We start from the raw sequence: 12,079 nt of genomic DNA, 5'->3' as shown, positions 1-12,079 counted from the left end.
CACGCGCGCCACCCATCCTGACCTACGAGGATGGAAGTTGTATGCCTTAGTACGCTACACTAACTTATGCCGACAGCGTCGAAATCTATGCATTGCAATATCATGACAGAATGGGCGTAACGGTCGTACAGATGGTATCGATTACTATAGTAGAAGATATTACGACAGCATGAATTTCCCATAGGGGACCTGAACATCCGACTTTCATCCCTGGGTATGCATCTTCCGTCTCTCTGGATGGTGGTAGTATGTGCTGTATCGTTTCCTCGATGGGGACCCGCTAGGACCTGCCGATATCAATGGACTGCTCTCGCTTGGGGCCTGTGAGCCGGCCAATGTTGATGCGGCCATCTCTCCATAGTCGTCCGAGTCGCTATCGTCGCCGAGCCAGCTCCCATCTTCGGGGAGAGCGATGACCCCTGACGCGGCGTCGAAGCTGAGCCGGCGGACTATTTGCGTGTTGCTCCGCCCTTCCTGTCCTCGAGGACGTGGACGTGCGGCGGGTGTGCGATCCTCTTCCCAAGGATTGCGATCGAGCACAGAGCGGTCAGAAGGCTCGACGCGTTCTGTTGTTGGTGGCGGGCCCCCAGGATCTGCGGCAGTACCAGAACCCGAAGGGTCGCTTGAGCCGGACTCGTCGCTTGCTTGACTTTGCGGGCGTTCACGGACGACGCTGTACTTCTTGCGGAGGGTCAGCACGACGCCAGGGCTGCCCTCGTCACCCGTATCTCTGTGCCTATTGATACTCTGGCCCTTCTTGATGGGTAGCCAAGGGTACGGCAGGACTCCGGTTAAGGCTGGATGACCATAACGCCGTTTGCCGGTGCTACATAGAGAGGTTAGACACTGATATGCGATTATGTAACAGCTGCCGCTTACTTGAGAACACCACTGTAGAAGTTCGACATCGGGGGTTGCGACTAGTGGCTTTATGAGTCCAAGTAATGAGAAGGGATGTCTCGAGCACTCACATAATCTGTGCGCTCATCTTCAGGTGCAACATAGAGAGTCTCGTCGTTCTGTGCGTACCGTCGCCGGTTGAGGTTGCTGAAAAATATCATTTATATCAGCCATATAGAACACTCTTGACCGATCTGAGAAACTGACCTCTGTGACCATGTTACTGGATGACCAGCGCGTAGCCTCACGACGTCCGCACTTTCCTCACCGCGTTCCACCTCGTGCACCGAGTGGAGACTGACACACTTGCTGAGGGGACGGAACTGCTTATCGGTGTAGTACCACCATAGTAGCGTCCCCGCGAGCAATGGTGCAAGTAGAGTGGCGAGGATGAACGATTTCTTGATAATAAACATGCCGATCATGAACCCGATGAATATGAGCACCCCCCAAATGAGGCGGACAAATGTGATCGGCCAGGCTTGTCCCTGAGATTCGTATGGCTTGTAGAAGACTAACCCCGTGCAACTCAATAAACCGAACAGATAGCTCCTTAACACGACTCACCAAACAATAGCTTGTACTTGTAGACAATATATGCAGCACCGAAGTAAACCGCTCCGAACACGAGGATAAGCGGTTGCATGACACTGTAAAGCAAGGTGATGACAAAAACGAGGATGGCTTGAGGGTACACGATGCCGTAGTTGATCATTGGAGGGGCGTTAAGCTCCGCGAAGTCTGAAGCACAGTGAGAACGATAGTTCTCAAACTAAAGCCAATGTGACTTGCCTCGAGGAGTACGTGTAACAAAGAGGCGAAATATTATTCGTGGAATCACGATCCCAAGGTTGAGTAGCTGTAGCGGAATCAAGGCGAAACCTACATGATATATGAGTGACCTGTAGGGAGATGATGGTCAAATATTTACACACCTTGCAGGATGACGTATGATACGAAGAAGTGTCGCGCGTTACCGGCGTTAAGTGCTTGTGCTAGCTTCTCAATACCCTTGGATGGAGAGCTTGCGAGATCTCGGATGAGCTGCCAGTATGTACTAGCGACAAGGAAGATGAAGACGACGTTGATCAGCAAGAACAGGAAGTATCTGCAAATATTCAGGTATGAGTAACGAGCATGCCAGACGGGGGACTGCACGTACTTTTTCATCACTGAATATTCGATCCAGCTGCGTGCCGGGAACGCTTGGATGTACGTCAAGCCTACATAACAACGGTCAGTATCAGCACCAGACGGACGAGATCTTTAGTTTACCTTCGAGAAGAAACGGTAAAGTGGCATTCAAAGTGACCATACCCAGCGACGACAAAGTCTGCATGAGAGCACCCAGATGTTCGTTGCGGTCCATGAGATCGGCAAGCCAAGGCAATGTCTTCCTGATCTCTTCCGGACTCAGCAGACTGGCCAGCGCTGTAATCGGAATGAACCAGAAGAATTGGAGCAAGACCATTGCGCCCATCACAATCCACTCGCGGACAAGGGCGTTCAACGGAGAGTACGAGATATTGGACCAAAAGATGTCTCGTGGTTCAGGTGCGAGATGCGTGAGGCCCTGCATGGGGTGTGGGGCATGCACGGTCTGTGCTGCGATTTGCTGATAGTCCAAGAACAATCAGCCTTGTTCACACGCAATGCTCTCATAAAAGACGTACCGCGCTTGACATCTTCTCAAACGTTACGAACGCAACATGGGTGGGCTTGAATCGACCCATACGGCGCCTCTTCTTGACAAGCTCGTCGGCTTCCCTGAACTTGTCTTCGTAGTACTCGATTGCATCCACTTTGCGGGAAAACCATCCGGGTCGAATGGTCGGCCGTTTGCGATTAGGCAGCACCAGCTGCTCGGGTTGGCTCTCGATCGATGCCGCGTCGTCAATATCGACCAGAGGATATCGGATTGATGTGTTCGGTGCGACAACGCTAGGGTTCCCGAGATAATCGACCCAAGCGTGCTCCAGCTTGAGCAGGGCTTGAGTCCGGATATCGAGGAGTCGCTTGAGTGAGACAACCTCCCTGCATATATTGACACTCTCCACGCTGAGATCCATCTGTTCGAAGTAATCTGCCAGCGCGGGTTCCGACTGTAGATGCGGCGGGAGGTGGGTGACCATCACAGTGCGAGCTGGGACCGAATGCACAAGTTCCAGAGAGAATAGCTGGCGAGACCGGACGAACCGCTTGAAGTTCTTGTAAAGGGCGCGTAGCGCCAAGATAGTGAACAAGTACGTGAAGAGGAGATGAAGAGAGAGGTAGCTGTTGGCATCACTGATGAGGTCGAACCAATTGTCCCATGTAGAACGAGGGATGGTCGGGTCTGGTGGTACAGGGTCATCCAGGTAAGTTGGTATAGTGGGTGCGTCTTCCCGTCCGTCTCCAATGTCGATGTTGTTCTGCCCCCTCTGTGAGCATCGGTACAACACGAACTCACGATTGATAGACGTACCTTCAGATTTATTGGCATGAGGATGGCCGCAGCTAACACGGAGCAAGAAGAGAATAGCCAAAAAGACATCTTGAAAAAACTGAGGAGCTGTTGTATACGAAATGTTAAGAGAAACGCTGGTTTACGCGATGCATGGAGGAACTCACCACCGCAGCATCAAGACCTACGATCTGAAGGACAGTGAACTCCGACGTTCGGATGGTTGGAAGGATCCAGCCGAAAAAGGCCTGGTGCGCATGTGCTTCATGGGGGGAGAATCCTGCGAGTTTGTGAGACTACAGCGGGCGATAGGGTGCACAGACGATACGTACCCTTGAGTTTGGTACGCGGCGCGAAGAGAATTGGCCATCTCATGCGTGCATAAGAGAAGATGATGAAAGACGCCAGCCCGATGGTCGCCGAGAGCGCAAGTTGCGTAAAGAACCACGGGCCTTCGAACTTCACTGTCGACGTGTTCATAACTGGATCAGACGACAAAGGAAGGGGGAGAATATGAGTGAAGACATACTCTTCGGAGGCGAGCCAGGAGGGGGGCCTTCAGGCTCGTCTGAACCAGATAACGCAACGACGAGCAGCTGAAAAGCATGCCGGAAATACGATATCATGGCTGGGAGGGGTTTCCGAGGGAGAGAGAAGATGGAGGGAGAGTGGCATCCGTGGTCGTCTGCGGAGAGCAAGGCCTGTGGCCCGCGGGCCCGGACGCCTCTGAGCACGGTTGGCGCCCATGTCGCGATGCACGTGAGAGACGCGTCCCAGGCGCCGCCGTCCCTCAGGCCTCAGGGCCCCAAGCGCCGTCCCGCCGCTCCTTTCTGCAACTGCCTACGGGCGCAGGCCCGTTACATAGCACATGTACTCAAACGAATGCGGGATACGTTCTTAGCTGTGTAGTTACACGCGCATATGTGACACATAGGGATAGAATGATAATAATAATAATAATAATAAAGCCGTCCCGCCGCTCGCCCTCGCCAGTGCTTACATAGCACTCTCCGATGACGGCTTCTGACCTCCTCGTCCATGGATCCCACCTCTGGCCGCATGTCATCGAGCTCGGTGCAGACGGAAAGCAGGTATGTCATTGGTATTCCTTTCCTAGACGTCCGCATGGTTCTGTCTTACGGAGTCCTGTGCACCAAGCCCGCCGACCGAAGACGCTGCTCCCTACATTACACTGTCCTCTCTGCGCAGTGTTGCTCCTGATGGCTGGAATCTGTTCGTTCATCCCCGAGGCTCCATGTACTTCCGACACAAGACCTGCCAAGTAGTCGTAGATGAAGACATCCGCCTTCCAACCCTCCTCGCCAGCGCAGAGGCCTTCTGCGCCCTGCACGCGCCGGTCAGATCTGGGAGCGAAATAGAAGCTTACATGGCCGCAGGTGTAGAGGCCTCTGTCTGCCTGTTCATCAATCACCACCAGTGCATGGCAAGCTTTGACTACCACAAGCTATCGCACTCGGCTCTCATGAATATCTCCGTGGATGTCTGTGAGCTTTTTACATCGGTGTCTTGGTACTGCGTACGTGTCTGAAAGCAGGCACCGTAGTTTTGCGTTACAGGCGTCTGTATTGGAATTTTGTCCTCAACCACCCCTCCCATCGTCCATGCCATTCGCGCGGACCGCAAGAGGCGATCGACGCTTTGCGTTCATACTTGCATGACCATCTCATTTATGGTCGACGCAACATAGCACCCTTTTCACAACCCGAGTGCCAACAACTTCTCGAAATACTTCAACCTCTTGAGAGTGCGTAAGCTGCTTTATTTTTGTTTCAAATGCGCTAAGTCTACCGTCTGCAAGATTCTGCTGAGCTTTCGCAGCCGTCTGTGTCGTGCCTTGTGGGTTGGGTATTGAAGGACGTTTGTAAGATCGTGCGCTATATTTCCGCTCTCCCGCCTCACAAGTTCCTATAGACAGCTACCGATCTGGCCTGCGATACGGTCAACTAACTTGGCCAGAGCTCAGATCTTATTTGCGAACAATGCACGAAGGGCCCGGGTTTGCAAAAGAACCGCCTTTGATAACCGCCATATTCCTGCGACTTATTATCAATGGTCTTTGTTTCGGGATTCCTTCTACCTATTTAGCTCACGTCAAGAAAGCTAGTGAATTCCGGGGGCACCTCGTCGGCCTACGCAAAAGCTGGGAAGACTATACGCGCCAGCTGGTCCAAGAATACTCGGATTTTGTCCTTGTCGTAAGTACAGTCTATTCAACATGTCATCCAAGTAATCTGAAGTCTTTCCAGTCTACAGTGCTGCTTTCGTAGGTGTCGCTCGGTTGGATTTTATGACCAGTCACTTAGGGTGTGATTACAGAGCGACTGTCAGTCTGCTGTCCATCGGCGACATTCAAGTCGTCGCACAATCCGCAACGCTTCTTTCAGCGTTTGCTGCTTTGGGAAGTACCACGGTCGGCGTTTTCTTCGTGTGGCGACACCAACGGAACACTCAAATGCCGTCCTCGGTGAGACTCCGTCCTCCTGTGAAGGAACCAATACTGAAAACGAGTTGCACAGTTCACATATTTGCATAACGCACGGACTAGTGCGTTAGGTCTTTCAGGACACGCTATCATTCTCAGCCTTCCCCCGGTGCTGCTGGTATGGTCAATCATCACATTCGCCGTGGCCGTACTGGCCTATACACTTCAAAACCTCATTGAAGTTCCCGCGTCTTCATGGGTTGTCATCTGCGGGTTCGTGATGGTAGTTGTCGCCATCATAGTGGGTGTGTATACATTCTCTACAATCTGGACATGGCAAGGACAAGAACCTTGGTGGAGATATTTGTGTTGCTGGCCTCGACATCGACGAAAAATATGACCCCCTACTTCTTTCAGGCTTTGCTGGTGTACCTCATGGTTTTCGGAATGCATACGCAAAGAAACTAGATACAACAATGACATGATGCTCATCATGAATCCTCCTCCACTTTCACGTCTTGGCGCGCTTGTGAGGGGGGACGTCCCAGGCTGACGTCGAGCTTATGAGCCATACGCATGACCTGCGACTCGATGTAGTCGATACGGCTTCTCCTGCGAGTCCATCAATACATACCGACAAAAACGAAAAAAGCAGGATACGCACTCGTCCATGGATCGCTTCCCGAGTTCGAAAGCCTGCGAGAGCCCGATGGACTCCCTGCTCTCCACGACACTTTTTCGCCGAGCAGTCTCCTTATCTTTCATCTCCTGCAAGTGCGGCAATAGCCTGTCCACTTCGCGCTTGAGCTGTGACGCACAGAAGTTAATACCAGATGAGCCCCTCCGAGCCAGAAATGAGTGAGCACATACCATCTTAGCTCGCGCAGTCAGCGACCTGTCATCGTACTTGCCCGCGCCCGCGACCTCCTCTTTCATCCTCCTCAGCTCCTCGAACCACTTCGCCTCGCTCTCGCTGAGTTCCGGCGTCGCCTTCTTCGTCAGCGACCCCAACACCCTCTCCAGCCTTGCCAGCAAGCTCGCCTGCTCGGTCTTGAGCCGCTCCAGCCGCGCGCTCACCGCCTCCTGGCGCTCCACGCGCAGCTTGCGCATGCTCTCGAGCATCTTCGCGCACGTCTCGCGCTGACGGGCGAACTCCTTCTTCTGTAATTCGGCGCGCATCTCGGCGCCGCGCTGTGCGATCTTGACGTCGTCGATCTGCGCGGAGAGCCGCTCGACGGCGGAGCCAAAAAAGCGCAGGCCGTCGGGGGTGAGCATCGCGTCGCGTCTACTCGCGGAAAGGTTTTGTGGGAGGGATACGCGGGGGGTTTTAGGCAGGCCGTTGGCCTGCGCGGCGATGGGGGCGGGCACGGCCCATGGGGTTTTGCCGAGAAGAGAGACGTAAGCCGGGGGGTCGTCGGGAGAGAGTTGTAGGATGGAGGAAATAGGTGGGACCTTCGATAGTGCTATAGAGGAATCGGATGTGGTGGAGGTGGAAGGTGGAAGAGCCAGCTGTCGTTGTAGCTTCTCAGGTGCAGCTGGCTTCGACTCAATAGAGTACGAGGTATCGGAGCGAAGGGTCAAGGGGAAAACTGACATCCGCATGGAAGATGTGAGGAGAAATATGCTGTAGGTCAAGTAAATATCGTTGGGGACTGCGACGCCTATGATAGGGCTGGAGCATCTAAGGTATTGCAAGTTAGCTAGCCTTGCCACGATGATGCCAAAGAAAAGTACAAACTGCTGCTCCACAGAAAATGTCAGCAAGATAGGCTGAACTTCAGTGCTTTGCACAGTCGCTAATTTGTCCCCAATCACTTGACTGCTGTCTTCTTCGCTATCGTGAATCAGGGAAATAATCCCTCTCAATAACGGTCCCAGGTTGAGAACATGCACCCCGAAGGCATGATACACGTAAACGGTGTCGCTGTGAATTGGGTCACAGAGGAAAACTGGAGAGTTGCCTTGAAGGAGATCCAAAAGTTTCGACTCCTCAGATTCGTTTGGAACTTGCGGTAGATCACTGGCTTTCTGAAGACCAGCGATAATGCCGAGATCAATCGTCTCGTAAGTGACAAGCATAGGCAGCCCGTCGGAACGGCCCTAAGCGAGAGTTTTAGCAAAGTGTGTGTACGAGGAAAGAGAGCACTGACCTCCTTGTAATTCCATCGCGCTTCAACCTTCTCCACGTCAAAGAATACGTCGACAGTCCCACTTTGATGAGCGACAAGAATCCCACCTAACCGTTCTCCGTCTCCGTCGCTATCTCCAGCTACTTCATCTGCGAATGATACGTAGACGATGTCTGTTCCATCGTCGACGTCTCGCTTTCGAACCAGCAGGGGCTGCGGTTGAAGCAAGAAGGGCCCTTGGCGAGTACGGGGAGCCTTGATAATGTTTGGGGGGTGTAAGGGCACCATACGAGTAGTGGCGGGCCAGGTCGTGCCCGGTGGAAGCTGCTTCAGCAGAGCATTGACGAATTTGTGCTGGTGGTCGTACAAAACCGAGAGAGATTCGGCGGCCTTAGCCTCTTCAGACGAATGGGAAGTGCGACGAGAGAGATACTCTTGCTTGGCCGCGACATAGCACTCCAGCGCATGAACATAGGTGGATGGAATAGTGCTATACCGCGGCATCAGTCACCGTTCCGACCAGAAATGATACTACGCACGCATTCTTGGGCAAGTACGGGCATATTGCATATATGTCACTGCTTCGAGTTAATGCATACACTGTGAGAGGTCCCCAATCTGCTCGTCCCTTCCCCAGGGTAAAAGAAGTGATTTCTCTAACAGCAGAGTCGTCGGCGCTGTACGAGCGGAAGGTCTTTTCCGGCATGAAGGAAAGCACCTGCTGAGGCTCTTCGGCGTCGACTGAGACGTCGTATTCCCTATTTGAGGGTTGATTGTTTGACTCGGGATAAACGTAGCAGAAACATACCTAAGTTTCCCATCCGTTGTCATAACCAGCAATGTTGAGCCACCCTGACCCCAGGGGTGCCAATCTATTTTGGCAATTGGTGTAGAACCCTCTACTGCATGATTGTATTGTCCTACTTGGAACGACCTTCTCTCTGTAAGTCCGCATACACATGACGCATGGCATGGCTTACTTACTTGCAGTCGACTGTAGAGGTGACCAGTTTGCTGAAACCAGACCTAGGGAGTACAACGACTGCTACTTGAAACGCGCTTGCTACAGCAAGCAGCTTTCCAGTGGGATTCAGGACAATTTGATGGATGTCAAACTGGATGTTCGGCGTGTGCAAAACCTGGTACTGGCCCTGAGCACAAACAACTCGCGATCCGCCACACTACGTACCTTGTATGCCCTGTTCGACGAGCTTCGCGCCGTCTTGGAGTCACCAAGCTGAGCAATGCGAAGCTCGGATCCCGCGGCAACAATGAGGTCAGCATCTCGAATTGCGATTGCTTGCCGTCGTCCGGAGGGCGTGGGCTTGTCATCCAAAGGGTCAAGGTCCACGAAGTCCGGCAGCGAGCTGAGGGAAAGATGGAGAGAAGCTTCGCCTTTGCCTGCGAGGCCACACACGCTCTTGGGTAGCGCGAGCACAGGGTGTTCGTCGAGCAGCTTCTCCCAATCGTCGTCGTTGGCCATGTCGAGAATGTGGGGGCAAGGGGCGAGAGCGAACTGCTGCAAATGAGGCGTGCAGACGCGACTGGGGAACGCGGTCAGGCGCCTGAACGCGAGATCGCGGAAGAGGAAAGTGATTCGCACGCGCACGCGTCGATGGCGAGGGTTGCGCGTCCTGCTCAGTATACGTACTCCTCGCCATCTTTCCGCCACACACCTCCTTCTCTTCTACCCACTCTTGAACATCTACCATGACCTCTATTGGAACCGGGTACGATCTCTCGGCCAGTACCTATTCTCCCGATGGTCGTATATTCCAGGTGCGTTTCGAGACGCGCATGGAGGCATTGTACTGGGCTTACACCTTGGCTCGAGTAGGTAGAATACGCGAACAAGGCAGTAGAGAACTCTGGGTGCGCTTAGTCCCGGGCCTTGGCCCTTTTTCTTTCCCTGACTTCGCCTCCACCTCAGCACCGCGATCGGCTTGCGCGTCAAGGATGGTGTGGTTCTCGCGGTGGAGAAGCTGGTACACTCCAAGCTCTTGGTACCGGAGGCGAACAGGCGGATACAGACAGTAGACAAGCATATCGGTTTGGTGCGATATGCGGCCTGAATTCTTTATGCATGGAAGGCTGATATGAGTATGCCCAGGCATCCGCTGGTTACCTCGCGGATGGAAGGCATCTGTCGAACCGTGCCAGAGATGAAGCTTCAAGCTACCGCGAGAACTACCGCGCTCCCCCGACATTGCAGGCATGTCCCATCGCATTCATCATCATCATCATCATCATTAAAGCTCACCATGGGTATGTAGTATGTCGTCGACCGTGTGGGATTGTACGTGCAAGCGTACACCTTGTACTCCTCCGTACGGCCATTTGGATGCAGCACGATTCTTGGTGCTGTGGACAAGAACGGGCCCGCACTTTTTGTTGTCGAGCCCAGCGGTGTATCATATGTGGGTTCCATGCTTCTTCTGACTCAAATGTGGCTCACTTTATTTCAGGGTTATCGAGGTGCTGCGGTCGGCAAGGGCCGTCAGCTCGCAAAGACTGAGCTTGAGAAGCTCAAGTTCGCAGAACTGACGATGAGGGAGGCTGCCGTTGAAGCTGCTAGGATGTGCGTGTCGTGAAATGATCTACCGGTTCACGAACTCACCTCAGTGAACAGCATTTACCTCGTCCACGACGACGCGAAGGAGAAGGATTTCGAGCTCGAAATGTCCTGGATTGGCGATGAAAGCAATGGCGTCCACCTGCCTGTCCCAAAAGACCTTTTTGACGAGGCATCGAGGAAGGCGAAGGAAGCATTGGAGAACTTCGAGTAAACTGTGGCATACCAACTATTGTATTCTACGCGGACTCGTCATCGACTTTTCACTTGGAGTGTATCAACACTGCATCGTTGGGATCTACCAGGCCCCACGTGAACGTTTGAACACCGCATGATACAATACAAAAACGCCATATTGTCCCAACTGGTAATCTACACAATCTGCTCTAGCTCACGCGCATACTGAAGGTTCGCTGATATGAGCTTCTGCCTCGGTATCTCTGCCTTCTCTTCCGTTTTCTTCGCAAAGGAGATCCTTCCCCCCGTCAGATCCACTTGCCAGCCTCGCTAGACTCGGCACGAGCATTCAGCGCCATACGTTGGCAGAGCATGTGAATAATCATACCTGCTGGGCGAATTGCAGAAGCTCGTTTTGGCTCTTGAAGAAGAGCAGTGTCGCGGCATCTTTCAACGGCAAGCTATCATAGGCAACTTCCTCGCAGCTCGCGATCTCGTTCCTTCAGAGAACAGGTCACGTGAGCGGATGAATACGCTAGGAGGCGAAGAAACTCACCGAATAGTACCCATCAAGCTGTCTACGAAGAACTTATACTCCTCAGTGGGTGCCTCTTCTCGTGCGTTCCAAACCTTGCTGTAGCTGCCTTCCATGAGCCACTGCTCCAGATTAATTGGGTGTGCAATGAACGGGTTCGAGCTACGGGAGTCAGCGGGCAAGGGTAGGGATTCAAGGGTGGTGTGGAAGTCAGCAATGCGGTTCTGGGTGAGGAGGCGAATAAGGTTGAGGCCTCGAAGGGGGTATTCGCGAGGAGAAGGAGGAAGAACGGCGCTGAGGGTACAAGCGGGTCAGTCTCATGCGTGCGCACAAACATGGGAGAACGCACCTGTAGTCGTTGTAGAAGGCCTGTAGTTGTGAGAAGTATCGGTCAAACGAGGGTATGTCCTTCGTCCGTATACTCCAGAACGCGCCGACTTCGAGGACATCGCCTGATTGGTGGAGAGGTGTGGTTGGCATCGGTTTCCCATAGTATGAACCTGAACGAAGAACTTACGAGCGAGGACAAGATCCTGGAAATTCGGGTTGCCCATAGGAACGAGCAGCCCAGCTTCTGTGAGGCCAATCTAATGCATCCATACTGTGTTCAATACTAGAGTACAGAGTCGATCACGGAAAGCGCACCTTTAGCCGTGCAAGCAGCACTCCAGTCTGTTGCAATTTGCCGGATAGGAAGGCCTGTTGGAGCTCCTTGTAGAGCTGTACTACGGCCGGTGGGGGTGCCATCTTGTGCGCGTGTGGAATGGGAGGAGATTGGGTGAGGTGGGGCGGAAGTCGGAGCAAGGGGGGAAGTGCGAGTGCGAGACGCTCGCGACGCGCGTCAGGCTCGACGCGTCACCCTTTCAGCCACAAGTACCTC

General features: G+C 53.3%; 5 protein-coding genes across 5 annotated transcripts; 2 read left to right on the top strand and 3 right to left on the bottom strand.

Moving 5' to 3' along the window:
• Positions 1 to 204: 204 nt before the first annotated feature.
• Positions 205 to 3,969, bottom strand: BXZ73DRAFT_40317 (uncharacterized protein; the record flags this gene model as incomplete). Its single annotated transcript, XM_048018548.1, has 14 exons — positions 205 to 826; positions 880 to 920; positions 972 to 1,047; positions 1,108 to 1,414; positions 1,468 to 1,672; positions 1,712 to 1,782; positions 1,836 to 2,008; positions 2,063 to 2,123; positions 2,176 to 2,515; positions 2,574 to 3,311; positions 3,365 to 3,451; positions 3,511 to 3,623; positions 3,676 to 3,807; positions 3,873 to 3,969. The coding sequence occupies 14 exons, from the start codon at positions 3,967 to 3,969 to the stop codon at positions 205 to 207; spliced, it is 3,063 nt and encodes a 1,020-aa protein (XP_047882143.1).
• Positions 3,970 to 4,356: 387 nt separating this feature from the next.
• Positions 4,357 to 6,186, top strand: BXZ73DRAFT_87668 (uncharacterized protein; the record flags this gene model as incomplete). The annotated part of the gene is made up of 7 exons (XM_048024669.1): positions 4,357 to 4,438; positions 4,516 to 4,848; positions 4,908 to 5,108; positions 5,148 to 5,225; positions 5,276 to 5,581; positions 5,683 to 5,828; positions 5,881 to 6,186. 7 exons carry the CDS (start codon positions 4,357 to 4,359, stop codon positions 6,184 to 6,186), a joined length of 1,452 nt encoding a protein of 483 aa, XP_047882142.1.
• A 91-nt stretch (positions 6,187 to 6,277) lies between these two features.
• Positions 6,278 to 9,398, bottom strand: BXZ73DRAFT_40479 (uncharacterized protein; the record flags this gene model as incomplete). Its single annotated transcript, XM_048018582.1, has 9 exons — positions 6,278 to 6,398; positions 6,451 to 6,593; positions 6,657 to 7,467; positions 7,525 to 7,886; positions 7,937 to 8,405; positions 8,455 to 8,673; positions 8,724 to 8,849; positions 8,900 to 9,054; positions 9,105 to 9,398. 9 exons carry the CDS (start codon positions 9,396 to 9,398, stop codon positions 6,278 to 6,280), a joined length of 2,700 nt encoding a protein of 899 aa, XP_047882141.1.
• A 227-nt stretch (positions 9,399 to 9,625) lies between these two features.
• Positions 9,626 to 10,701, top strand: BXZ73DRAFT_87666 (20S proteasome subunit; the record flags this gene model as incomplete). The annotated part of the gene is made up of 7 exons (XM_048024668.1): positions 9,626 to 9,694; positions 9,753 to 9,787; positions 9,846 to 9,969; positions 10,026 to 10,127; positions 10,189 to 10,332; positions 10,381 to 10,493; positions 10,545 to 10,701. 7 exons carry the CDS (start codon positions 9,626 to 9,628, stop codon positions 10,699 to 10,701), a joined length of 744 nt encoding a protein of 247 aa, XP_047882140.1.
• A 158-nt stretch (positions 10,702 to 10,859) lies between these two features.
• On the bottom strand, positions 10,860 to 11,946 carry BXZ73DRAFT_40240 (COP9 signalosome; the record flags this gene model as incomplete). Its single annotated transcript, XM_048018537.1, has 6 exons — positions 10,860 to 10,994; positions 11,053 to 11,164; positions 11,221 to 11,493; positions 11,549 to 11,651; positions 11,717 to 11,786; positions 11,845 to 11,946. 6 exons carry the CDS (start codon positions 11,944 to 11,946, stop codon positions 10,860 to 10,862), a joined length of 795 nt encoding a protein of 264 aa, XP_047882139.1.
• Between the last annotated feature and the right edge of the window lie 133 nt (positions 11,947 to 12,079).

This window comes from Epithele typhae, assembly GCF_022376455.1.
Source record: "Epithele typhae strain CBS 203.58 chromosome Unknown BXZ73scaffold_4, whole genome shotgun sequence".
In the NCBI taxonomy this organism is placed as follows: Eukaryota; Fungi; Basidiomycota; class Agaricomycetes; order Polyporales; family Epitheliaceae; genus Epithele; species Epithele typhae.
Note: the sequence above shows the minus strand (reverse complement) of the source record. Positions and strands in the feature narration are given on the sequence as shown.